Genomic DNA, 27,637 nt, shown 5'->3' with positions numbered 1-27,637 from the left:
TTTGGCTTTTCTTTAAGCTACAATGCAAAAAAAGTTAGCTTTTATTGAATAAAATAATTTTATTTTGTGCAGTTCAGAAATGACCTGTTTCCAAAAAATCAGTAGTTGCGTGCTAAACATGTAAAATTAAAATATGCAAATCTTTCCCTTTTACATTTCAACATGCAGTGCTAGAATGATACATTATTTTACTCACATTCTCAAGTTAGTGGTATCTGAATTTACTGAATAAAAAGTTTACCTATTTCAACTGAGACCCAAAAATATATCAAGAAACAGTTGTACATAGTGGAGCCACTTTTCTTATTCTTTAGTTTGCTTACAAAAATATTTTACTAATAACTGTTACTGTAGTATTTTGAGCAATATAAATTATAGTACTAAATGAAAAYACAGTTCAGGATCAAAATTTCAAAAGGCAGTAATCTTTCTAGGATATATGATACTAGAGGAGTATCAGCTCTGAAAAATGTTAAATCTCAACACTGCTTTCCTCCCTTTCTGTTTCAAAATTGTAAAGCTTGACTAAAAGTATTGAACAGGTTTGTGGTAAAGAAAAACTCTGCAATAGCTGAACCTTGAATCTTACCTTCATTACTACAGTCAACCAAGCATTCATCCATTATAAATGCAGTGTAGCTAATCAGCATAGAAGCAACACAGGCATACTGATGTTTAAAAAATTGGTAACTTGAATTTGTATAAACACATATGATCTTTTTTTAAATGTTAAGGTAGAAAAATAAACTAGCAATGGCAAATATATACTCTGCATCAACTACACAGTGTCAAAAATTATCCATGATAAAGCAGGGAGATTTTAATAGTTTGCCCCAGATATTTTTCAATAATGTAGGTACTACTGCCAGTGCATATAAGTGGACATCTAGGGAAAATATTTCAATAGTTACAGTTCTTTGGCTCCATTTTTAAAGTAATTTTTAAATATAAGCACAATTTTCTTCTACCATATTCTTCCCAATTTCTAAATCATATTAGCAATAAAATGTACCTTGAAAAAGGAAACTAGAAATATTTAAGAAAACAGTCAATAACTGTGATATAGTGGGACATAAACCTCAAGATCAAAAATTTGGAAAGATTCAGAGCATTTATTTTAATGCACAAAAAGCATTACAAATACCCCACAACCTGATGATGACATTTAGGTTAAGTTCTTGATCAAATGGTATATCTGTTCCATTCTGTCAAATAAGAAAGCAAATTTCCCAAGCCATCTATTATAGCAGCTCAAAATCTGAGGTGAAATATGCACTGTTAACTGTAACTTTCAGGTGTTGAACACTTTAACAAGAGAGTTCAGACACTTAAGCTCACCATTAATCCTTCAAATAAATTATGCGTGGCCACTTCTTACAGTTCTATCTTCATTCTATTGACTTGTCCTTAAATGTATCCAAAACACATTTCCCTGAATAAGGTAGCACTCTTGTATTGCACTTTAAAGAGGGTAAAATAATTTTTAAAAAATGTAATAAAATGTACATAGCTTGTAATTATAGCAAACCAGTAACACATAGGTCAGGTTTTTGTTTTCAGCATATGCAGTTTAACATTAAGAAATGAATTACCAGTTTTGCCACCTTCTCCTACCCCACCTTAACACAATACTCAAAGTTATTTTTCAACCTTCTTTTCTTCCTTATTTATTGCTCTAAGATAGTAGATTCAAATGGATAGAGCTTTGGAATTACAAATGCACTCCCACCAACTACCTTTCAGTTTGGGAACAAYGAATTGCAATCAGATCCGGACATTTATGTATCCAAATACTAAAAGAACATAAGTATTTTACCTGAATGCCATTCCCGCAGAACTACAAGCACTTTTGGCATCTAAGTTCAGAATGCCTACAAACCTTATCTCTTCACTGTGGATGTAAAAGAATTCCTTTTCCCACTGAAGTTAGAGAGAATTATTTCCTCCTGCTTCAAGAGAGTCAGGATTTTGCTGTGGATAAAGGGCTGAGGTGATCATATGCCTTTGATAAATTAATAGAAGTTAAGCTAAGAATATTGGCTTCTGGACCTCTGACCTCCTGTAATATATAGGCTGCATACTATATGCACATGGACATGTTCCTTCTGATACTCTCATCATAAAAAACAAAATTAAGTGAAGAAATACTTTGATTGCATGGTCCACAACATTTAAATAAATTTATAAATGGATGAATATGGGATATTACCCTATAATTGCTCAATGGTTATAACTCCCAGAGTAATTTAAAGTTATTGAAAATTTTATATATAACTTGGTAARGGTAATTTAATACTGTATTCTTAAAACTTTTTTATGGTTACCTCTCCCAATACAGTTTAGCAACAAACATTTTGCCCTCATCAGTCCACGATGTTATAGCACAAAGCATATTGAAAACAGTTACAGGTTAGTCCATTCACTTTAAGCATGTGTGCAAAATATTGCTTTACTTTTGAGGAGACAAAGGAAAAAAATCACCACCATTGCTAGTTTGAAAGACCTGTTTTTCATATTTTTAGGCTAGAAAACAAACATCCTGCTTGTTACAYGTAAGATTTTAATTTGGAAACTCTAAAAACCAAAGCAACTCAAAGTAAGCTTTTACATATTCCTAAAATTCTCTTTTCTAAAAGTTCCTGCATGAAGTGTGCGCTGCAGCTTTTTATTGTTATGGCCAGCTTTTCAAAAAACACAAGCCCCACCAAAAATGCTCAGGTCTAATGCAAGGAGCTGTTGGCATTCAGCACCTTTAAAACTTAGTACACAACTTAGTACACAACTTCAGTGATTGTGCAGAACAGGATACTTCCATTGCAGTGTGATCCAAGAGTTCATTTATGTCCCATACARAGAAAACTGTGTAAGTTTCAAAGCAACCAAAAGCAGCTTTTACAAGTCATATAGGACTTCAAGGATAACAGCAATTGACCAGGCCTGACTCTCACAGCTAAAAGGACAATACTGGCCATTTTCATTCGTCAGCTCCGGAAGTCCCTTCCAGGACGATCTGATTAAAGAAAAATATTACTGTTAGATTGCATAYCAAAATTAAAAGAACATTTTATTACAAAACCTTTCAGAGGAAGATCTCAATAGGAAGCTGAACACTGCAAATATAAGACCTTTTTCCCCCTACAGACCCAGTATGGATTCCAACAGCTGAGTTCTACTTTTTTCAGCAGCTGGAAATTGTAGTTATTTCTGTGGATACTTCTCCCTCAAAGTGGACTCTGATACTATTAACATAGAAGCTTGTGCTACACTTTTTGCAACTGGAATGTAATTCCTGTTTTCTACTGAGATGAGTTCTTCTGGCTGCAAAGCTATGATTTCTGTGATAACTGGTATTTCAACCATGTGAAACTTGGCAGTAGTGCTAAAAGTACTCATATAGGTATGCACAAACGCATGCATGAACTTCTAATCTGAAGTGCTGAGTTCAGTAATTGTAAAACAGAGTATATGGAAAAGGTGCCAAGAATATCTTTGTTTTGTCATAGAAATATAATAGAAGGCAAASAGAAAAAAAATCATCTTAAAAAAGAAAAATCAAAATGCAAAAGAATAAAGACAACCTTACAAACCTTAATATAATAAGCTCCTCTGTCTTGTTAGAATAATTAACTATTAAGATTCTGGATCTGTCCTACTAATTTGCTCATTTATAACACATAAAATTCTAACAACATTTTATATAGACTTACCTATCAGTTTTAACCTGTCACTACTAGTCTTTTCCCTGTTTTGTAGGTTGTTTTAATAGTTAGAAATATTTTAATAGTTAAAATATTTCAAAAATATAACACTTTCTGAAAATCATTTTTGGTAAGAAATTAGGCTTCTAAATATTTTCTGTAGTTTTCACAAGGATAAACATTACTAACTCAAAATCTAAAAAGCATTAGATCTTAGCAGTGCTTGTAAGTGTGAGATATGCAACAGTCAACACAGCAGTGAGCTCTGTAGGTAGAAAACAGATGCTATGCGTATAAAAATTTGTACTTTTAAAAATAAAAGTAGCTTACTGGATGAACGCTGAATTGGACTTGAAAGAATGCTTCAAATACATCTTAGTGTCCTACCTTTCAAGATGAACATAGTGGCGAGAAAGAACATTTTTAATCAGAAGTACAGTTTTTGCATAGATCTCTGGACCAATCAACTTTGAGAAGTAGAGTTTGGCACGAAGAAAGTATCCAATAGGCCACACCCATTCCTAAGCAAAGAATGATAAGAAATGGTTATTATAGCTGCCCCTTTGAAAAAGCAACATTTTTTTTCTAAGATGGAAGAAACGGACTCTTACAGGTCCTTGGTGGTAATTAAACCCTCTGGCTACATTGTAGTTGTCATTGTCAAGAGCATTATCGTATATTCCACAGTAAACCATATCACTGCAAGAAAGAAAATAAGACATTTTTAAGACTAATTACACAAATATCTGAAAGCAGAAATGAATCAAATATTTGCTCTAATTACGGCATTTACTTTTTTGAGGGTTACTGCATGCACAATCAAGTTTTCTATTTTATATGAAAACACACTTTCAAATACAGTAATAAACTGATGGAAAATAGTTAACATCCTGGCATGACCTGTACTCATAATTCTGTCTTATTCCTTTTGTTCAAACTGTAATCATGTATACAATTTCATATATATGAGTATGTATCAAACTAAAATTCAAAATCTTTTATAATACCAAGTTATAATATCAAATGCCTGCTATGTGGTATCTAAGAATACCCATCAATGTCTATATAAGTAGAACTGAATGAACTTTTAGAACACCAARCTTCTACAACAGTCCTGAATTATTTATCACAAAATCAAACTGCCACCAGTCATTAGATAATTTCTGTCATCTGGTTGTGTGATTAATACATGGTTCTTGTATCTACTATACTTACTCAGGGTCTAAAGTTTTCATGCCTAATGGACCAAGCAGCTTTTCTTCTGCTATTTGCAGAGCCTTCCAAGCTTTCTGAGGTGTGAACAGCTCAGGGGCCTAATAAATTAATTGAGATTTATCAGTAAACACTGCATGGGCAAACATAAAACTGCTTATACAAAAAACCCAAAACCCCAAAAGACAACCCTACCCACAAAAAGCATAACAATTGCATTTCCAAGTCAAAATTCATTTATAAATTTYCTATTGCCTTTGGAGCACACACAAGCCAGCAGATAGTCACTGTGTGAATTTTTTTTCATGATTCATCATCTTTGCTAAGTATATTTAATCTTTTAAAGAAGACCCATAAAAAGGAGAGAGAAGAAAACAYATCCAACCACTCCAAAATACTCCACGATTGTTTTTATTTATTTTTATTTTTAAACTACTCTACTCTGGGACAGGGGAGAACCCAAACAACAAACCAAACCTCAGAATACATTACAAACCCTGCACACTTATCCTAGTCACCCRTAAGACTTCAGTCATACACAGGCAGGCTCTATCAGAGGCTGTGTTTTAGCAAATGTTCGAAGAAGGATCAATACAGAAAGCATCACTTACCACAACCATTGCTATTGTAAAATTTGGCCTGAGTTGGTAATCGCACCATGGACTTGAAGCTCCATAGCTGTCTTTATAAATCCCACGTTTGTGGACAAGATTTGGATGCTTCTCATTTGGATCTGCTGGGTTCTCAGAGACAAAGAACAACCTTTCGAAATGTCCTTGAATTTTTCTGTTCCACTCATCATACGTGATAGTCTCCTTCTTTCCTGCAATACAATACATTGCAAACAAGTTTTATATTTGGAAATAGCCACAGCAGTAGCTGTGATACCTCTGACAGCACCAAGGTTGCACTCAAGCCATGTTCTACTATTTTAGCTAATGCATTACCAAAAGTTATTATTTATAAGTTGACAGGAAAGCAGATAAACAGCAAAATTGTACACTTAAAAGAAACAAATAGCTTGGAATGTGAAATTTTTTGAAATGTATTATCTTACAACTACTATTGGTAATTTAAATTACCAACACCATTAGCAAAAAAAGATTTTCAATTCACCTAAATTTTGTTTTGAATTCATCTACATTTCTTAGAATATTTTCATTAGTGAAATTCTGCTAGAGATATCCTCTCCAATAAGCTGTGCATAGATCTTAGATTAGCCATGACTTTGAAAAAAGCRTTAGTTTTGCATTAAGTAGATGAGAGTATTACTTGTTTTTCCCTCAGCAAGTCACAAATTAAACCATACTACCAAAATTTAAGTGGTAGGAAAAGAAAAAAAAGAAACACTAAGAGTTAGTATGTATTTTATATTTATATAAATATATTAAATGTATAAACATTAATACATATTAAATGCATATATTTAAATGAGATAGCAAATAGAAACTGAGTAAAAATTGTTTCTCAACATTATCTTTACTAAACAGTAAAATGGCTTCAGTTGTATATTCATTCCTGCACTGTAAGTGTAATCCTATCACTGACATTGACTTGAGAAGTGGTATTTGGGTTCCCAAATTATTTTGTGAACACAGAACTCAATATGGAATAAAGCATAGGTAGCAAATGCAAGAATATGGCTATGAAAATTCTCTTTTTCTAATGAAAGATTTTAATCACAGAACAATTGAAGCTGGGCAGGATCTCAAGTTCATCTAGTCTAACACCTCAATTTTATAAAATAAGATTTTCCCTGAAGTTATTCTCCTCTTGTAAATCTAAGTGGTTTGATGATCATCTCTGATGTTACACAGCCAATATTTCACCATTTCACTTATTTTAATACTCTGTTTAAAGAGTTATGAGATCTGCCTCTTTACCATGTCTTCTTATGGTAACTCCATCATATGGAAACACATTCTTCTTAAATAAATCTTGCAACCAGCGAACAGTTGACTTGCAAAGACCAACAATTTCCACAGCAGAGCCATCTCTAGAATAATCACAAAAAAGCCCAGAAATTATTTTAGGATGTTATATAAGTTGTATATTTATTTTCCCCAGTTGCCAGTGAATTTAGAAATTGCATTTTTCCCATTAGTTATTATTGCCTACACCTTAAACTGATTAAAAAAGCTGTTTGCAAACTTCATAGCAGGTCCATTAAGTACTTAGCACATGGATTCCCTTGTCTTTTCCAGCATTTTCCACTGTGTGAGAGCATAATTTTCAAACAGAACACTAAAGAGACATGTTAAACTATCCTTATATTTCTCCAGTATCACTGAAGCTTAGCCTCATTAGGGCAGGTCCAATGATCACTCTTGGTTCCCAATTGAAATGTTCAACATTCCAACAATGCATTTTCTTTTTGGTTCTCACTCTCAACTAGTAGTTGATTTGAAACTGACGATCACGTTCAAGACAGTAAGGGCAGCAATTTGCTGGCATTTAGTAAAAAAATTATTTTAAAAATGTGTAATCACTTTAATCTTAAGTAGATATTGTAGGTATTTTTGAATTCYAAATAGAAAATATTCAGACTAAACAGTTATCAATAGACATCTGCTATAAAATCTTAAGTCATTTCTTGTTAATMTATAGCAATTTCATAGTAATGTGGTACTGCAAATATGCATTTTTAAAGTTATGCTTCACTTGAATTTGAAAGCTGATTCTACATACAGAGCTAAGTCTATGTGAAGAACTGAGAAGATTTTTTCAACACGTTTCTCTTCAAATGAAGAAAGACATACAGTTAATGAATTGCAAAACTATTCAGCACAATCTGAGAAAACAGCTCTAACGTGTTAATGGGGGCAAAATAGCTCTGCAGAATTTCATTAAAAAACATGTGGATTTTGTACCTTGGAGTAGCAGGTATTCCTTTGTTACGAGCTCTATCACTCTCTCCCATTTTATCCATCCAGGTGCCACAATTGAACCGGTTTCCTCCAAAGACAAAGCCAGTTTCATGGTCAACACCTGCAACTACATTAAAACCTGCCGAGAAAGAATATCGCATGTAAAATCCATGTATTAAAGAAAACAAACAGAACTCCCCAAAACTCCCATGCAAACCTACCCAAATCTCCTAACTAAAGAATTCCCTATGCCAAAATATCCAAGACAGGCCTCTAAAATTCATTCAAAAAGTACATTCAAAAAGCTGAATTTAGAGATCATTTATTCTACAGCTTATAAGCAACTGCTGAAAGTAAACAATGGATATTAAGCATATTTACAGTCATACCGCTTAAGTAGCATTCAAGAAGCAATTTTTTTCAAGACAAGATAGAAAACAAAATAAATAAAATCTTCATCTTCTCAAATCCATATCCAGTGTTCTGCATATTCGTTACCTTCATCTCTCATGTTTTGATCTATCTGTGGACCAGCGTTCCTTTCTCGGAAATTTATGCCTTCCATATGTCGTTGCATTGCTTCCTGTATTACTTCATAAAGTGGCTGATCCTAGATTGATTGCATGATATGGGAGATATAAGAAAGGCAAAGTGAAAAATAAACAGAAAGACTCTATCAAATGTGCAAACAGTAATAAATTCTTAAGTTGTATTTTATGCTACTTCAAAAGAAAAGCATCTAGTATTCAGTTATCACCTCTATCTACTGCAATGGGATATGCTTTGTGTGAATTTGTAAYGTATACATTTTTCTCAAGATAAAGTAAAACAAAGTTTTAGAAAAGCCAACAGTATTTTTCTTTCTTCATCCTTAGCCTCCCCAACCCAATTCTCACTTGACTAAAAATGTAATGCAGATAACAATGAGACCTCAAGGAGAAAATACAAAATTCTTATTCTATAAACACCCTTCAACCTTGAATAGCACATAGCAACAGGTTCTTGTTGCTATAAACATTACATCCTTCTACTAAAAATGTATAGCTGTGTTAAAGGCTTTTTAAATTTTAATTAATCTTTACCACAGTGCCTGCAGGCTGAGGAGAAGAGTCATCTCTTGGATACATCCTAGAAACAGGACACTTGAGAATGTCTAATCCATTTGGAGCAATTTTACAATAATCTTGGATACACTGAAGCCACCACCATACAGCATCACGACAGTTGAATCTGGCATGTGTTCCCTGACCAAGAAGATTGGGAATAAGACCATGTCTTAAAGTCTCACCAAATGCTAAAATTATGTTTCTAGAAGAAAAGGCAAAAAATACACAGCCTTAAATTAGTTACAAGGTCATAACTGTTCCAAATAAGTATGAAGTATAAGTATACTTTAATATCAGGGCAAGTCAAGGATGTTTAAAGTTACAAATATATTGCTTAGCATGAACTATATTTGCAGTAAAAAGTTATCTTTAACCACTCCAACACCTGCAATGTTAATACATTTAAATCAGTTCGTTTTAGAAAAGTGCAACATTTACTAGTATGGAGAAGACTTGCTTTTTCATAAACTGCCATGTAGATATAAATCAATTCTTTTTATCTTTATATCTTGTGGAGAACTCCATCCAAATTAAAAGATTAATAGAACTATCAAGTTAAGACAATTGGCTCATTTTCTTTGCTCACTTATCAGATTAAACACTTAAACAGTACATACTAAGAACACCACTTTGTGCAAGGACAAGCAGTAGTGTTATGGGCATGCTCTTCTCCTAACTACATTAACATCTGCAGAATGATTTCGGAGAACAGTAAGAACTAGGGGACAGTCAGTCTCACCTTGCTTCTAGATAACGTCCAGTAATTAACATTAGACCTCTCAGTGCAATAAAGGTATCCCTTCCCCAAGAGCGAAAAATTCCAGAAGAAAAGTGAGGTAAGCCTAAAAAAGAATGTTAGCAATGTCACTGTCCAACTCATTTATTAGTATGGCCAAATTCTCCAAACTCATTTGTAGCTGCAAACCAAACAGAGAAGTTAAACAATAATAAAAGTAATCCAAGTCCATATATAACTAATTTATAGATAATATTTTTAAGAAATTAAATAAAACTCTACATATTTAGAACAATTATATAAGATTTCAAAATAATCAAGTGGAATTATTTTTTGATTAAAATATATTAACCAAATGTCATCCCTCTAATAATAAAAAAGACTACAACTAAGACAAGACATGTTACAGGTTTTCGGCAACAACTTACATTCTAGAGCTATGCCACTTCMAGAGCACAGAATGGCTTTAACTGCACAGTTAATTTCAACAATGTTCTCAGCTACTACAGAGTGCATCATGGTTCTCATTTCCCATGAGCTTTCAAGAACTACATTTTAAAAGAAACATTATAACTTGTAATTGTTAGAATGATTCTGACTGTAAAAGCATAGTAAATGCTACAGCATTTTTCTCCTGAATTTACTCAAGTCAATCCAAAAAAGAAAAAAAATCCATGCAGTAGTTAAAGCCTGCTGTGCATGCTTGCTAGAACAAAACTGTAACATGTTACCTACTAATCTGCCTAAAGTATTCCCAGAACAGCAATCTACGTAAGAGTTAAAAATCTCAGAGAAAACTAGCAAGTAACAGGACTATTAAATTCAAATCCTTTAGTTTAGTTCAAATCTGCACTTAAGGGAACAATGCTCATTCTAAGCTTCCGGGCAACAGCAAAATAGGCAAACAGAATGCAACTAAAGAGAAAGGACAGACAATAAAACTCCATGAGAGAAAGGCAGAGAGCCAAAAGAAAATTGAAGGGCACTGTGAGGCAAAGTTCCTATAATCTGTGGATGCCAAAAGTGTCCGGGGTTTCAGAAAACGAGTGGGCCAGCTCCTGTGGCGAGGTGTTTGTATGGGAAACCACACACGCACACATTCTAAGACAGTAAATACAGAATAGTTTTGGCATAGGCAAGTCCCCATTTGAGAGACTGCCAGATACTGGCAGGACATTTAGAAGCATAATCACTGTCTGCTGACCCTGCTTTTACATTCTTCATGCTTTATGTACCACTGTTGACCCTTTTTGAAGCTCAGAGGATATTCTGGTCTAGTATCAATTCCTACATTTTTCTGAAAACTTATAATTTCAGCTACATACCCTTAGAATTCAATTTTTAAACTCATTCAAAGTGATGAAGGAAAATCTATTTTGGGAGAAAAACTAAGTCATCGGCTAAATCATTCAGAACATGGAGAACATGGATCTCCACATAGGCTATATATATAKATTTATACACACACACACTCATATACACACTCTCCACATAAGAGTACTGCTACCTACATTTTACATAAAGTGGTTAGGATCCAGGCATAATGGACATGTTTAATAGTTATTGAAAACAGTTAAACTATTTTGTAATTTATTATTTTTGTGAGACTTATTTATATATTTTATGACCTCACTTACCAGCTGCCAAGGAAACACAACATTGTTCCTTCTCATTTGTAATCGCATTCAGCCTATAGGGAACATCAGGCAAGGAAGGCGAGAGAACTGGCAGGCAAGGGTATCTTCCTATCCCACACATCTGGATTGAACCCAGTGAAAGGTGTTTAACAAACGTTGATCCATTCTGCACAAAGCTGTAATTCAATGTAATTGTATTAAAATAACATTGCATTCAGCAACATGGTACTTCTATACATTTTATAAGAATGCAATAATAGAATTGGTTAATATGAATATTATGTATTAATTCATTTTGAATGTCGACTCCAATTTGCAAGTCTCTCCTGAATTCTTTTCAGAAATGTCTGCCTAAAGTTATGCCTAAAATTTAAGTTACTAATGCTAGTGATCTTCAATACTTTACTAGAAAAGAATAAGGAAATTAATCAACTTTGATGTCTACACAGTTTTTCTGCCACGCAAAACAGACTAATTTCCACACAATATTGCAGCCCTACCAGACTTTTTGCTCAGTATGACATGTCTATTTTTTAAAATAATGCTAGTTTGTTTATAAAGTTCAGAACTAGAATAAAACCTTCTTTAAAGCAATCTCTATTCTCTTTAAGAAACAGAGCAGAAATGGGCATTGAAGATGAAAAAATGGTCTTGCTAAGCAAAGTGCTCAGTTAATGAAGGATATTTAGCTGTGTAAACAAGTGTTCAACGCAGCAGCTGAGTCAAGTACAAGCTGATATTTCCCCTGAGCCACCAGACTTTAAGAGAGCATTAGCACTTGCAAACCTCTAAGTCCCTGAAGAGGGAAGAAATCATAAAACMGTAATAAGGCTTCAAGATTGAAGAGCATCTGCTAAACCCAGCAAATTAAAGCTGGCTGAAGGTTTCACCCTCCTATTGTGCACGGCCAGCAGTCGTTATAAATTCAAACCCACATGAGACAGAGCAATCACTCTTCTAAACCACTCTCATTAGAAGCTGTATCTGATTTTTTTTTTTACTACAGATGTTATTGTTTTCCATTGGGCAATATGTTAACAAAAATATTTTAAAAACATTCTCCAACAGATAAAATAGAGAATGTGATGAATACAGTTATCTACCTGGACATCTGATGCCATGCTACATCCAAAAGCGTAGTGTATGCACCCACTAATATGGCATCAAAGTAACAGGGGATAAGGTAACGTGGAATTCTCTTCAAGTAGACAAACATGGCCTGCAACCACTCACCAACCTATTAAAGTAAAATGTAAATGTTAACATCACCAGGATTCAAAACCAAATGCACTGAGGATCCATTTCATTTAATTACAGTTTACATATCCAAATTATACAACCCAGTAAAGTTGCAACTGCAAAACTCATTACAAACCAAGTGTGACAAACAGATTTTGGATTGATAAAAAATGACAGGATTGAAGACAGAAACCAAAGGATTAAAAGAATTATCACAAGACTAAATTATGTACAGCTGCTAGAGAAATCACTTGCAGATCTGGTCTGGGACTGCAGAATCTGGAGCTTCATTGTTTTTGTGTCTCTAGCAAGTGTTGGACATTTGAGAAATATTTCTCTTTCCATTCTGGTATTGTTTAAAGGAAGAGGACAACCGTCTATAAAGTCACTGCTAAGAAAGATTCAAGCCATTCAGATACACTACATAGATGACAAAGTATGTGTGCATATATTACATAATACTACAGTTAGCTTGGAACATTTAAGAACACAGCAGAAACAGAAAAGGAAAAAGGAAGTATTTTTAAAACCTTAAAATTACCAAACATTTTTTACTCACTTCTGCACAGGCTCCTGCACGCGAAATCAAACGATTGCTGACATAGTCAATCATCCAGTCTCCAGATCTTAAATTATCACAAAATGGATGACCCAAATCATTCTTTGGTCTAATGTCTGCCATCACTGACATTAACCCTGAGGATACAAATCCAACCCTATTACAGGACATGCAATTATCAAAAGCAGTTGCTATTTTCAAAGTAAACAGCTAAAGTAATAGCAGCATTAAATTGATTTAATTATATTATTTCTCTTGAGCTGCAGACAGTTAGATTCAACTCACTTAGAATCACAGAATCACATGTCCTCTGAGAAAATGGTAAGACAGTCAACCAAAACGTCCCATTGTGGATTAAATAGCATAATGAAATTCATAGTTTTCATAAAGAACTCTTCTGAAATCTGGTAGTACATAAGGTTTAAATAAGGTGGTTTTCATTGGTAGATTTTAAAAAAGTACAAGAACACGGCTGTTAAGATGGATATATTGATACTTATTTTGTAGTCCTGACTATTGCAAAAAAAGGCTGTTTTAATATGCTGCCTCAGTTTCATTCTTTAGGGTACAACAATTATGAGCATGGCTAAGCAGAAACAATTTTTTTTTTTTTAAATCCCAAGGGAAGGGAACAGTACAAGCCATAAAACAGTACTAAAGGTTGAGACTTTTAGTCTCAACAGTAAGGGCTGAGACTGAGAATCTTTTTTCCTTAACAGGAAGGAAGAAAACAAAAATATAGAAAAGAAAAAAGCATGCTAAGCATCTTGCAATTACTACCTTGGAGACCTGCATACTTGAGCGGTGACCAGTTTGGAATGTTGTAACAACCACCACCATCTTCTTGTTCTTCTGCCTCGCATCTATATAGCACTTGATTTAGGTCAGCCAGAGTTAGCTTAGATGCAATACTGGAAAAAAGGGGTAAAATAAAACAAAACAATACTAACAGAAAAAGAATTTCCCTAACAAATTTAGTTTCCTATTTTAGTTAAAATAATTAAACAACTTACCATTTAAGTCTTGGAAATATAAAAATCTTTCTCACACTTCTAAATGATTCTGCTCAGAAGTTTGAGTATGCAGTACTACATACTTAAGAGATGAAGAATCGATTGCTAACAAACATACCCCAACACTGACAAAAGACCCTATTCTTGGTAAATCTACTTAAATAAACAGAACCTGAACAGAGCCTGAGAATCTTCTATTAACCTCTTAATATTACATATACAAATGTTATTTACATTCCAACAACCCATATCTGTAGTAATGGAAATACTCTAAATTTACATACTGCTCTTCACTTCTACTGTCGCTACATTGTGTATATTCATGATTCTATTTCAGAAACTTAAGGAACACTTACGAAGAAAACAGAGTTGCTAATATTGGTGCTGACTGATCATCAGGAAGACTTCCAGATTTAAAATGAGGACTGAACTGGATCAGATGATTGCGGAGTACACCAACAGCCTCTTGTGCCTTTGGGTCAAGACTAACTCTGAAACACAAATGCATGACTTATAGAAATCTAGTCCTTCCAATAACTTCCCAAACGAGAAATCCTACTGCTCTTTTCAATGTCTTTAAAACACAAAATCCTATTGCTCTATTTTAACCAGAACAGCCATTTGCAATTAATGTAACATACCTGAACACTATTACACTTCCTGGGGTTAAGTTTTCAAATTCTATTTCTTGGACATATTCATTCGGCCCTTTTATGGCAGTTCCAGCTTGCTTTATAATTTTACTGTCTTTAATCTTAGAAAAGAAAACATATTTACAATTGAAATTTATATGAAAGATCATAAGCGACAACATACCACATTGGAGCATGGAAGGAGAAATCTAATTACCTGGATATGTTCTCTGAGTTCCACTGTGAAATTGGGCAATCCATTTATAAAATGTTCATCTTTTTTGTARGGATTAACGTATCTTTCAACAACTCTAGCCTCAAATACGACTTCTTCAATTTTTCCTGTAAAAAGTTAAACAAATCATATTTTAGTTAAGATACTTCACATAKAAATTGATTCTTTCAACACGAAAGCTTCAACATGAAGCAAAAAACCCCAAAGGACAGAAAATAGAATTCCCAGTTGCCCAACTTAACAAGCAAATGAGACAAAATATACRCAGAGATGCTATAAGCCAGCCATAGATATTCATTATACGTTCACAACATTTAAAACTGGAATCTTGTTCTTTTGAAATAAATCACTTCAGAAATTAATCATAGATTGAAGACAAGTCGTTTACTCATCGTTAGCGCTCTTAGCTTCTCTATCACCTTTTAGTAGACTCTGTATTAGAAAGGCTTCCAAAATGCATATATAGATGTTTTATTTTCAAGCAATTCTGTCCATATATAAACACCCTAATTTTCTCTATCCTTTTGATAATATACAAACTAAGATACAAATCTTACAGCCATTTGTGTATGTTCTAAAGTGCGTGTCAGCATGACTGACTTTAAAATAAAAATGCATGTGGCACACACACAAAACTAGGTATGCTAAAAATCACAGAAAATTTCTCTTCAAAAATATTACTAGATAAGATGTAAATGTTGCTATACATTGCTACTACACATTATTGTAATATTGCATACTGAATTAATACTTCCTATAAAGTATAATATATATTTTTATATATCATATGCTTATATTTTATACAGATTTTTTCACCGTACTAATGATGCTGTTCCTCATTAAGCTGTGCTTTAAAACTCAAAAATATTGCATATGAAAAAGCTGAAGGGTAAGGATACTCAGACACCATGAGTTTGCCTTTTTTGGTGTAACATTTTACAAACGTAATTGAATTTCATCCTGCTTCCCCTGAAAATTAATTGTTTTCTGGAATTTAGTTCTTAGCAGTATACTGCAAGAAAAGTAATCAACAGTATATTTTCATAGGGAACGCAGAACAGGAAGTGTATTCAGAATATAAGGACCCTTAAAAAGCCTAAAGGGTTTAAGTCTATTATTCTTTTCTTTATATACTTCTGATACACATCTTGTTATATCTAAAGATATTTCACACAATGATCATTTTAACATACAAAATCAACACAAGAAAAGTATGCAGCTGGAATAAATTGAATTTCTTATACACCTGCAATTTCTTAAGCATAAATCTGATTACCTGGGATACACATTTCAGGTACTTCTTTACTGTAGAAGGAAGTTTTAGGATCTCTGAAAGCAGTCCGACTCACAGCCACAACAGACTGGTGCGTGTTAGGACAATGTCTTGTCACAGCCACTATATCTTCATCAACTTGATCCACATACACCTAGAAAGGACAAACCATGACAGCTGTGCTAACTTACAAACTAAATACTGAGAAAATACAGTGCAATTCTCACTTGCCTGATTAAAGCCTTTAGCCCCCAGCTCCTGATGCAGCCTGTTTATAGCCAACCTTCCTGCCAAAATTCCTGTTTCAAAATTAACTTCGCCAGAACTCAGGTGTGCTGATGGATTCCACTTGGAATAAAACCTCTCTTCAGATACTACAGAAATCTGTAAAGAAATTTATGTTTAAATGTATATGACCCACTAAAATCATTGAGAGGCTCCAAAAACACCATCAATTCAAGTTTCATGTAAAATTAGACAATTCAAAGTAAGGATGGCTAGGCAACTGCTTAGAAACCAAAATAAACAAAATTTAAATACACACACACACAAACAGCCCTCCTAGGACAAGACTTAAGTTTGCCTTTTTTAAATTTGAAATTAATTATAATTACAGACCTGGTGTGGCACTAATTCATCATAGCCTTTAGTGCTTCCTGTAGCACAGCACGCCATGGAAACAATCATTGCACTAGGAAGAGCATCATATGCAGAACGATGCTAGGTTAACAAAAAATAAGTGCAAAATTAATCAACATGTAATTCACTCTCTCCCCAAATACAAGTATGCATATAGAAGATGCACTAAATTTAAAAGAGGAACTGATTACCAGACAATTACCATTTTCTCAATCCTGATACTGAAGAAATACTACAGATATATTTATATATAACAACGTAAGAGCAAGACTCAAAAGCAAGCACTCTAATTTCCACTATTTTCTCTCCCATTTTCTCCTGCAGAACAAGAGTCAAGGAGAACAGATAAACAGGCAGAGAGAACCACTTACAGCTGGAATGAAAGAATCAAAGCAGCTCTTTCTTATCAAGACCTTTACATTATTCTACTTAAAAAAACATTAAAATCAGCTAGAATTGTTGCAGAATGTTAGTCCCTGCATGAAAATCTCAAATTATGATGTACTTTTTACTTAAATACCACTTCAAATCTAGACTATATGAAGCCCTCTCATGGTTCAAAAATATCAGTTCGGAAAGGATTAAAAGTAACGCTTAAACTGAAGTGCTCACCTGAATTGGACACTCATTATCATGCGTGATATCCATGAACAGTGCATGAGCAATAGCTGGCATCAGAGGTCTCAAACGTGGCTGAACAAAAGAGCCAACCGGTTCACCTCCAAAACGATAAACTAATCTCCCCTCTTCATGGCTGTTATAAGCAGTCATGGCCTCTGAAGAAAAAATTCTGTGTTTGCATGAGAATAACTACCACAGAGGAGAGCATGCACAGATGTAATAACACAGCATTTTAAATTTTTATGTTGGTGTGTTTGCTAGGAAAGGAAGGGGGAGCTGAAGGTGTTAATTTTATTCTCTAATGTGGATGCACAATCTGCAAGTATGCCATCTGCTATAATTGTATTAATGTAGAAATAGATGGGGGAAAAAAGGCAGACAAATCTGAAACATGTTTCTAACAGGCTTTAAGAAATTCATGCAACAAAATTCATTAGCAGGACACATGACATAGCACTTACAAAGGTGTGCTCAAACTTCTTTCTCTTGGTAGAGTAAAATGTTTAACCTTCTCCAAACTAACGCAAGCTGTCTCCTCTCAAACTTCAGCTAATACTGTACTTTGTTGATGAGGAACAAAAGAGTCACAATACAAAAACTGTACCTATTAATTTCRTAACGCATGCAATCAAGGAACATAACTAGGAAGAACCTTTTCTCCGTACAGAGCATATCATCTATAACTTCTGGTAGGAAAGAAAACTATATACACAGCAAGCCTACCTCTTATTAAGGAGGCAATGCCCAGACTATTCACAAAGATATTGTCCAGCTCCTCACTTCCCGTGAACAGCTCAGCCACTACATACAAATCAGCTCGCAATTTTCTAGCTGTGTCCAGCATGTACTGCAAAAAGTACAGCCAAAAAAGCCACAGAAAGAGGAAAGGCAGACACAGAAAATGAAAAGTTTCAAAGCTAGGCAAGGATTGGAGAATGGGAAAATACCATGCAAAGAAACAGAAAGCCAAAATTCAAGAAAAAAAGATGATACACAAATATGAGCAAAAATCAAGAATTAGAATAAGAGAGAAAGCGTTAAAAAACACAAAAGAGGTAAGATAGTTGCATAAGCAAAGATAATAAATACGTAAGAAAAAAGCATACCAATGTTAATTTCATGTTAAAAACTCCAATCATACGTAACCCTATGCAACTTTCAATTGCTTATTGTACCTCTAATCAAGCTGGTAATTCCCAGGCGGTTGACAAAGATATTGTCAATGTACTCACTGCCCGTGAAGAGTTCAGCTATCACATAAAGATTAGGTCTGACTGATCTGGCTGTTGCTAGCATCTCCTATAGATCATAACATATTTTTAATGGAAGTTGTCCACTGTAAGCTTGTACATGTGCAATCATTAATATTAATGTTAAGCAAAACAAATGAACTTTAATATACGTAGTGCATTAAAGAATGAAGAGAGGCAACATTGATAAACCATTTATGTTTTGTAAGTTATTTACAGATTGACTATTCTAGGAAATTCTCAAAAGACTAAGGCAACTACAAAACCAAAAATTTGACTCGAAGTGTAAGAACAGAGGTTGGATAAAACAGATGCATTTTAAGTGCAGTGCAGGACTTATTTCATAGTCAGAAGCTGGTTTATCATAAGCATGCTTAATCTTGCGTACCTCAGCTACATGAATAGGTGTTGAGTGACAGTTGTCAAGACGAACACCATGGAAATGCTTAGCAGTAATTTCAGTGTACTTTTTCATATGTGCCCAGAGGTAAGGACAATCTTCTGGTTTTTCACCATAACGCAGTTTCACACTGTCTCCCCAACAAATAAGCTCCCTCCTCAGRTAAACATTAGAGCCTGTAAGGGAACATAATTAAACTATAGAATGCATCATACATGAAAATGAAAATGTGATACTTTACTTTCTACTTCTGAACAGTAGGAAAGTGTTGTGGAAAATTAAAAAAATTCTAACAACCACCATTTCATATTCAAATCTCTATCTCCTACACTGATGCATAAATTCAGACTCCAAGAAATACTTAAGATCTGTAGTTGAACTGAAATAATTTTTCTTTCTGAATTAATTTTTCAAATACCTCTGTATCTGAGAACACAAAAAAGATTCCACGTATTCAAACCATGGTACTACAACTCCACTTTAGAAATTTTTCATAGTTAGTACTTTATAAAACAGCAAACAACCAGCCTCAAATTCTCTATTTCAGGTGGTTTTAACTAATGATCAGATTTAAAAGGTATTTGTGCTACTATAACCTGTATCATAGTTAAATAAAGTTTATAAATAAAAGCATGCCACAGCCACAATTTCAAACTGCTGCTAACGGTAGTTTCTGCTGAGGTAAGACATATTTCCAAAGTACTTAAGCATCTACACTACTTAAATGAAGTCCCTTAAATGGTTGTTGCATATGGAAATTTTCATCTTTTATCTGTTTTAGTTTTACTATAGATTCTGCTTTTTTTTTTGGATGCAATAAATACTAAAAAAACAAATTTAAAGGTTGTGTATTTTATTTTCTGGGGCAGACTCAACATAAGTCTTGGATGGATGCTTCTAATTAGAATTAAATTTGGCTGTGGTTCATTCAGGTTGCAAGCAAATGAACACTCCCACTCGCCAGCCTCACTCTTACAAAACTGTGTCCAAAGCAAACTGGAGTGCAACATTTTAATGCATGGTAAACTCATATCCTATCTTACCATCACAAGCAGTCCCCATATTTAATTTGGATTCATTTTCTTAGTTATTCTTGCATTGACAAGTCTTATGAATTACATGCTTAAGATGCCCCTACTGACAGACCTGACATATATATATGACCAACTTGGAATTCTCCCTTTAGGGAGGAATACTTGGAGTAATGTTATCAATTAGTAAGCTTTCAAGTGATTTTCTCTTTAACAGCATCAAGATTTCAGTTCAATCATTAGCAAACTTTCTCTTTGTGAGCAGGATCTGTTCTAATGTAGAATATAGACTACAAAAGAATAGAAAATTACAGCAATCCAGGGCAATCTGAACTCCACAGAGAAATAAATTATTTCAAAAGGTACTTTGAGGYATCCTATAACCTCTCTTCCTATCCTTAAAACCCACAGAAAGTATTTGCTTGCACTCTTCAAAACCCAGTGTTTAAACATTAAAAAAAGCATACACTCAAAACCTTCAAACGTGTAAGTACTATTTAAGAACACTTTAGAAATTTATCTACATAGCTTTGTCTTTAAAGTATTACTACAAGCAATTTTGCAATGCCAGTGCAACGACCAACACTATTCTACCTACACAGTCAAGCTGTGAGACTGCACTCAGTTGTGCACCTCAACAGTTAGCTAACAAGATCTATTCTTTCACCCCTTCCTCTCCCCTGCTCCTCCCTATCCCATCCCTACATCACTTGATGTGGCCCCCGCTCAACTGCCTTCACCTGCAGCACTTGCTGCATCTTTCAGGAGCCAGCTCTTGCTCACTGATGCAGCATACTATCCATCTTACCACTACATTAGTTTTCTGCTTAAAATAGCGTATTTTTTTTTAAAATTTGAAGTTTCTTTACAAACCTGGTTCAGCAAAGTTTTTAAGAGGATCATCTCCCATTACCCAGCCATTATGGGCCATGAAATAACAAGCCTTATCTGGCTGATGTATCATAGTTTCCTCTTCCTCCACAGTCAGCTCTTTGAATGGGTAAGTAAAATATCTATGGAATACACAAGCAAAAAGCAAATCAAACCAAACAGATACAAGATAACCTTAACTGCAATTCACTGCCTTTGAAATTAAAGAGCATCTGCTATAAATTGACTTTTAGATAAAACAAAAAGCAGCTGCTAGACTACAAATGATGGGCAATTTTCTATTTTGCAACATGTCTCAAAGGAGGAAGGACAGTTGTTTTCACTATCTCAGTGTGAGCTGATTGTATAAAAATAAAATCCCAACCCCTCAGACACACAAGCATCACCAGGTACACAAAAAACGAAAGGTGTAGGCTTTCCTAGTTCCTTCCCTCCTCCACCCACAAGAGCAAGGCAATATGCAGGGCTTTAATGTGCCCTGAGTAATGTATCATGCTCTCCGAATCCACATCTTGATCAGTTATTATCACTGTGTAAATCTTCAATTCATACATTACATGACCATTGAACATGAGAGGAAACATGCACTTGTATGATTTTTCTCCTATGAATTTTTACTTCTAATGAGCTTTGAAATTACTTTCCTTCTATAGGATTTAACAGTTTTCAATTAACAAAAGTTATAATACCTGGTAACTAAAGGGTATTTTCTAGTAACAGGACCCAGTTTAGGACCATGACCAGCCATTCGTTCATAAACGACAGTACCCACAAGGCAGTTGATAGCCTAGAAATAAATCAGTCATGCATTATTAAAAAAGTTAATTTATTCACAATTTAAAACAAGTCAGCATTAAAACACATCAATTATAAGACCTGCTCTTGATGGTGATTAATTTGTCTGTATTGTTCAGCATTCAGTTCTTCAATTCTCTTGCGAAACCAGTTACAACACTCTTCTATTGCAGCTGGTCCGTTGCTTGGAAGGTGGAAATTACAGAGAACAATTAGAAAAACTCATTTTAAAATACTTCATAATAAATACACAAATTAAAACGTTAGGAAAATTTTGCATGTTTCTCAATATAATTTTATCTTGTTTCATTCTGCAAATTTAATTTCATTTCTATGTTTAACTTGGAACCAATAATACAATAAATACCTGTGTGGGATGAAAGTTGCCAGTGCTATATCCATATCTACAGTACAGCCAAGTCGCTTATAATTAGGATCCTGAATTATTTTAAGATGCTGATGTGGATCAGATTTAGTGCTCATTTTGCCTGAGGACAAATTTTAAAATTAATCATTAAATAAAAATATAAAATACCTTTAAAAGACAAACTACATTTGTTATTCTGGCATAAAAAAGACAAGCATTTTAGAAGCTTGTAAAAGAAAAGAAACTTAGATCTCAGAAATGGCTGTTCAGAAAAAAAACTGTCCTCAACTATCATACTGGATCTGAGGAAAAAAAAATATATTCCTTTCTATTAAATTCTTTTTTTTTCCAAGAAAAGCCTTCAAAGCTCTCATGGCATCTACATACATTTAACTTGGCACAGTAGATAGATTTCCTCACATAACAAATATTGGTGTTTTTTGTTTTCTAGCTTTTATATATGCTAGAATTCAAGAACCATTATATATCACTATAAAAAATTATATGTGGCAATTTAGTTTACCTTGAGTTAGAAGGGTTTTAAACTGCTGAACTGCTTTGTTAACATCCACTTGGAAAAATTCCCACAGCCTAATTTTTGGATATATATCTTCCCAGATAATTTTACGGATACACTGTAAAAGTAAGTAAAAAATTTTGATGATTAACTGGTATGATCAAAAACACTAAGGGCTCATTTTTTAACAAAAGAAATGTTTAGGATAAAAATTTTTCTACTAAATAGCATATACTGCAAATTATGTACCATGTTTTGCAAATCATCACAGTCCTTAAACAATGTTTCCAGTTCATTAATATATATTTATTTCTTATTTACTTACATTCAGGTGATGATCATTTTCAATTAAAGGAGGGACTCCTTTGTCAATACACTTTCCTCCAGCCACCATACAACTCAAGTGCCAGAGAGCTCTATCTAAGACCCAGGCTGGCTTCAGGTGAGGAGAATTTACAAGGTTGTAGCCACATTCTGGATGCATCCTGAGCCATTCACTGTTAGCAGCTTATTTTAAAAAGGGGAGAAAATATATAGCCTGAATAYTTAGTTGTGTATGAAAATATCTTAATACCAAGAACTTATGGTAATGTATACTTCATTCACATTTAATTAAGTTTTCCATTTATTTCAGCTAACAGAAGAATCTTGTCTATACAAAAGTGTTCATTGTTAATAGCATTTTTTCCACAACATTCAGTCATGCATACTGCAGAGAAACTTCTTGTTAGTTATGTAAAAAAATAGCACCACCAATTTTAATATACGGAGAAAAATTATGTTTTTGTTGCAGGAAATATATCAAGAAATGCTTGTAAAATCACTGGATGCGTTCAAGAACAACTGTACATTCCATATCAAGATTTAAGGTAAGTTATTTTATATTCATACCCTTAASATGTCAAACACAAAACTAACGAAAAATGTACTTAAATGCATCTCACCCAYGGAGATGGGTGCACACAAACACTTTCAAATCAGACACTGCTACGATATCTCCATTTTCTAAACTTCTCCTATAGTACCAAACAGCAGATTAAAAAACACGCCCCCCCCCCCCCAAAATAGACTATGATGGGATTAATTCAAATAAGTTAAAGAGCCTTCACTTGCAAATGGATGTAATCTATTACAGTGGTAGACAGCAACACAGGTAAATACATACAAAACAGAATATTTTAATTTTTGAAATAAAATTCAGTTTATGAAACTGTCCTAAACATGCAGTTTAACAGAAAATACTCTCCCTAAACTCTTTCAAATTGAATTTAAAAAACAAAATGTTAAAGAGGATATGCAGTAGACAAAAGAATACTACTCAAATTTCACTTTTGACACTTTTTTCTTTTTTTAAATAAAACCTGCCTCATTTTTCTTTTTTTTAGAACAGAAAAAAATAGGGTCAAACTCACAGAAAGCATTCAGTGAGTTAAGGCAGTCATTAACATGTCCACAACTGCAGAACAATTAAGAACTGAAAAACAACTTTGTTTTGCTCAGAGAAGTTCAAACAAAAATGTCAAAGGGAAAGAAAAGTGTACTCTCTCAGCCTCCTGTTTGAATAGCTCTTCTAAACACCCTCCTATATTACATCTCAAGACCATTAAGGGCATGGCATGAAGATCTCAATTTCCACAAATGGTTTGACCTTATAAACATGGAATTCTGCCATCTGCATCTTACTGATTTGCAAGTTAAAGTGGAGGCTGTTAAAGCCTGTTTTTGGCCAAGCAGATCTCTTTTGTTTTAATATATGCACTACTGGGGCAGGATTCTTCTCCAAAAAAAAGAGAAAAACTTTACTCCATCAGTAAATACAATTCTAAAAATAAAATTCCTCATTTTAATCCAAGATAATAAATTACCTTAAGGAGACACTCTTCTTAAAGACACAGAAACTATGATTTAAGTTTGTCACTGAAAATTCATGGAAAAAAAGGGTACTTTGTATTTTCCTTTCTATTACCGAAAAGTAAATGCTGATGAAAATATGATTTTGTTTGGATACTTTGAAAGAAGTATCAGCTCAAAAAGAGGGCAAATCTACCCAGTTACAGGTAGGGCTTTCAAGYTCAGCTATGACCTATATCTCCTCATAACAATGCTCAACATGTACCTATATTTACTATGCACATACATTTACCATTATTTTTAAATTCAGGACATAGCTGTTGACTTTTCTTCTCTATTTTAGAGACTAACAAAGACATTAACATCAAAACACAATTCCAGCCTTCTCTACAAGAGAGTCCAAGCACTCTCTGCTTCTTTCTAATGCAAGAATCAAGCACATTGCTTAAACACCGAATATTCACACTGACTTCTCTGACTTTACAGTAGGAGGAGAATTCTTCATTTATACCTTCATTACAGCATACTGAAGGAAAACTAAACAAAAAAACTCCCTACCACCATACTTGAGCTATAAATAGCTAGAAGAAATAATCTTTTAAAACACTGGCCTATTTACAGGAAAATATAACAAACAAAAACAAAAGATAAAACCACAAAACCTCCTTATTCATCTTTTTTTCTCCTTTGCTTAATCAGTCTCCTGTCCCTATTCTTTTTATTATTTCCTTGCTATAACTAAATATAAATTCTAACTTCTCATGATTTTATTCACTGCAAGATTTATTTACCTGAAATAGAACTTAAATTAAGATGCTCAGAAACACAAAATGCTCTGGAACTCTGACTGAGTTTATATAATACTTAGCAAGCTCTATTTAAACATGCAGGCAGAACTCCATCTAGAAAGCTGCTCCTAATGACAAAGATGCTTTTTGAGAGCAGCAGGAGACTATACGCCTAGAGAAGAGCAGCTATTCTCAGCACAATACAGACGTGCCAAATGCCCACCTGTTGGTTTTTTTTTGAATTTGTTCTCATTTTATTTTTTTAAACTAGCTGCATGCAACTTTTCTAAACTATCTTTTTTAGCTGGCAATACAATATGTTCAATAGATACATAACTCTACTATTTATTTACCACTACAGTCTCACMACAAAATGAACTCTTTATTAAAGAGATAATAAATTTCTCTTATGTGAGTTTCACTCAGGTCAGATATCCGCTGAAGTTATTTCCAATACTATGCAGATACCCCAACATTCCCTCTCTTTGCACTCAGTATCCTCAAACAACTGTGACACCTTCAGAGAACTAGTAAACAGCGTAATAATCCATTAAAATAAAAGGAAAAAAATAGGTACACTGGTTCACCATCTTCTCAAAATCTCCTGACCTTCAATGTAGCTTTCTTAGTCTTAAACATATCATGAATAGTTTGATTTATGACTAGTAAAATAGTGCTATCCAAAATGCTTATGATTTGTCTCTTACAAAAAGTTGCAAAAAGAACAAATGAAAAAATATTCTTAGCTTTTGCCAAAAAGGATGTCATTTAAAAAAGAATAACAGAAAGAAGTTTTGCCACATTCTATTTTGTTATTCATGACCATGCTTTTCTCTATCAGACTAATTAGATAGCTACAAGAATAGTTAAACAGTTTAATCTACAATATATATTTGTAACACAATACTTAGAAAAACAGTCAAGTATAAGCTTGTGAATGCCCTCTGTGAAGACCTCTAATCACTCTTTAACAATACAGAATTCTTTTCTTGCACTCTTAGTAGATATGTCTCTAACAGACGTAAAAGTGGATCAATATTAAGGAATGAGTGGAATATCATTACCAGACTAATCTGGTTAACACATGTGGAAATCTTACCAGTATGATTGTAGACTACATCTGTGATGCAAAGCATATTCCATTCATTTTTCATTTTTTCCACAAGAGCCCCTATATCGCTCCAAGTGCACTTTTTATTATGGCTTGAAAATTCGGAGTTTACTTCTAATTGATCCGCCAATGAATAACATGATCTAGACAGTCCAAGTTTCTGAAGTGGTGTAAAATGAATCATATTGTAACCTAAGTAACAAGAAAAAAACTCCGTAAAAGTTCATTGCCAAAAGCATAATAAATTACAGTCATAAAAAGTATTAAAAGCTAAAGTCTGAAGTAACATGTAAATTACTCTGTTTTCCCACCAACATGCTGCATAATACTTGTCTTAATCACACTCCCCATTCTACAAGCTATTATATCCATTCAAAACGAAGTCAATAAAATCAGTGATTTCTCATACAAGTTCCAAATTCTTGCATTTAAGCATCTATTTTAATTGTTCCACTAACTTAAACTATGAAATTTGTTGAATCTGGTGGAAAATACTTACATATTTATCTTCAAACTAAAGAATAAGTGAACTGTTTATGCTGAAGGTCCTCCATGCTTTTTTTTTTTTTTAAATCTTTTAACTCTTATTATGTATATTGGTATTACCTGTTTCTTTCGCAACTTTAAGCCTTTCTTCCCATTCATGAAACGGCCCCAAACACTTAGCAAGGAATGTCTGGAGTGTGACACAATCCAAAGGTAGCACATGATTATCAGCTCCAACACGTAAAATAGGATCCACAACTATGTAACCTCCACCGCTTTTCTCATTTCTAGGAAAAAATAATGAAACTGACATGGATATAGGAAATACCAGTCCTTTTCAGAAATAGAAGCTGACAAATGCACCTATTTTAAAATACTGAAGGCTATTCAGCAGCGTACTAAATAGAACAGGAAATACTGCAGCAACATGCATCTCAAGTACCATCTCTGCACTGGACTTGCACCAGTAGTTGAAGGAATAATTAAAGTACAGAACCTTAAGCTCTCTCCTAAGTGAGATGCCTTTGGTATTGTCTTGGAGACAGGATACTCATTCCTGCTTTTAGAATATGGCTGCAAAGAAAACGTGACTGCGCACTGGAGAACTATACGGTTAAAAAAAGAGACCTGGGCTCTTTAGCCTAAGGGAATTAAATTCTCAGCTCTATCTTTTAGAAGCTCAC

General features: G+C 33.9%; 1 protein-coding gene across 1 annotated transcript in view; it reads right to left on the bottom strand.

The window, feature by feature from the left end:
- Window positions 1–411: 411 nt before the first annotated feature.
- The window catches only part of AGL (amylo-alpha-1, 6-glucosidase, 4-alpha-glucanotransferase), a 29,448-nt gene continuing 2,222 nt past the window's right edge, over window positions 412–27,637 (bottom strand). The window contains exons 3-33 of the mRNA XM_026037853.1: window positions 27,075–27,241; window positions 26,457–26,660; window positions 23,044–23,225; window positions 22,725–22,836; window positions 22,202–22,322; window positions 21,916–22,018; window positions 21,729–21,826; window positions 21,022–21,161; window positions 19,106–19,293; window positions 18,191–18,314; window positions 17,459–17,622; window positions 16,826–16,927; window positions 16,439–16,591; window positions 16,211–16,361; window positions 14,917–15,041; window positions 14,709–14,821; window positions 14,424–14,558; window positions 13,835–13,965; window positions 13,055–13,191; window positions 12,360–12,493; window positions 11,257–11,432; window positions 9,623–9,725; window positions 8,860–9,085; window positions 8,276–8,387; window positions 7,781–7,916; window positions 6,794–6,906; window positions 5,522–5,733; window positions 4,914–5,011; window positions 4,310–4,397; window positions 4,086–4,219; window positions 412–3,010 (exon numbers count right to left, since the gene is read on the bottom strand). Coding sequence (XP_025893638.1) covers window positions 2,893–3,010; window positions 4,086–4,219; window positions 4,310–4,397; window positions 4,914–5,011; window positions 5,522–5,733; window positions 6,794–6,906; window positions 7,781–7,916; window positions 8,276–8,387; window positions 8,860–9,085; window positions 9,623–9,725; window positions 11,257–11,432; window positions 12,360–12,493; window positions 13,055–13,191; window positions 13,835–13,965; window positions 14,424–14,558; window positions 14,709–14,821; window positions 14,917–15,041; window positions 16,211–16,361; window positions 16,439–16,591; window positions 16,826–16,927; window positions 17,459–17,622; window positions 18,191–18,314; window positions 19,106–19,293; window positions 21,022–21,161; window positions 21,729–21,826; window positions 21,916–22,018; window positions 22,202–22,322; window positions 22,725–22,836; window positions 23,044–23,225; window positions 26,457–26,660; window positions 27,075–27,241 — 4,300 coding nt within the window. The 3' untranslated portion in view covers window positions 412–2,892. The remainder of the gene's footprint in view (window positions 3,011–4,085; window positions 4,220–4,309; window positions 4,398–4,913; window positions 5,012–5,521; window positions 5,734–6,793; window positions 6,907–7,780; window positions 7,917–8,275; window positions 8,388–8,859; window positions 9,086–9,622; window positions 9,726–11,256; window positions 11,433–12,359; window positions 12,494–13,054; window positions 13,192–13,834; window positions 13,966–14,423; window positions 14,559–14,708; window positions 14,822–14,916; window positions 15,042–16,210; window positions 16,362–16,438; window positions 16,592–16,825; window positions 16,928–17,458; window positions 17,623–18,190; window positions 18,315–19,105; window positions 19,294–21,021; window positions 21,162–21,728; window positions 21,827–21,915; window positions 22,019–22,201; window positions 22,323–22,724; window positions 22,837–23,043; window positions 23,226–26,456; window positions 26,661–27,074; window positions 27,242–27,637) is intronic.

The sequence above is a fragment of the Nothoprocta perdicaria genome, unplaced genomic scaffold (genome assembly GCF_003342845.1).
Source record: "Nothoprocta perdicaria isolate Ctin4 unplaced genomic scaffold, notPer1 scaffold_20, whole genome shotgun sequence".
Classification (NCBI taxonomy): Eukaryota; Metazoa; Chordata; class Aves; order Tinamiformes; family Tinamidae; genus Nothoprocta; species Nothoprocta perdicaria.
This window is presented reverse-complemented; position numbering and strand designations above follow the sequence as displayed.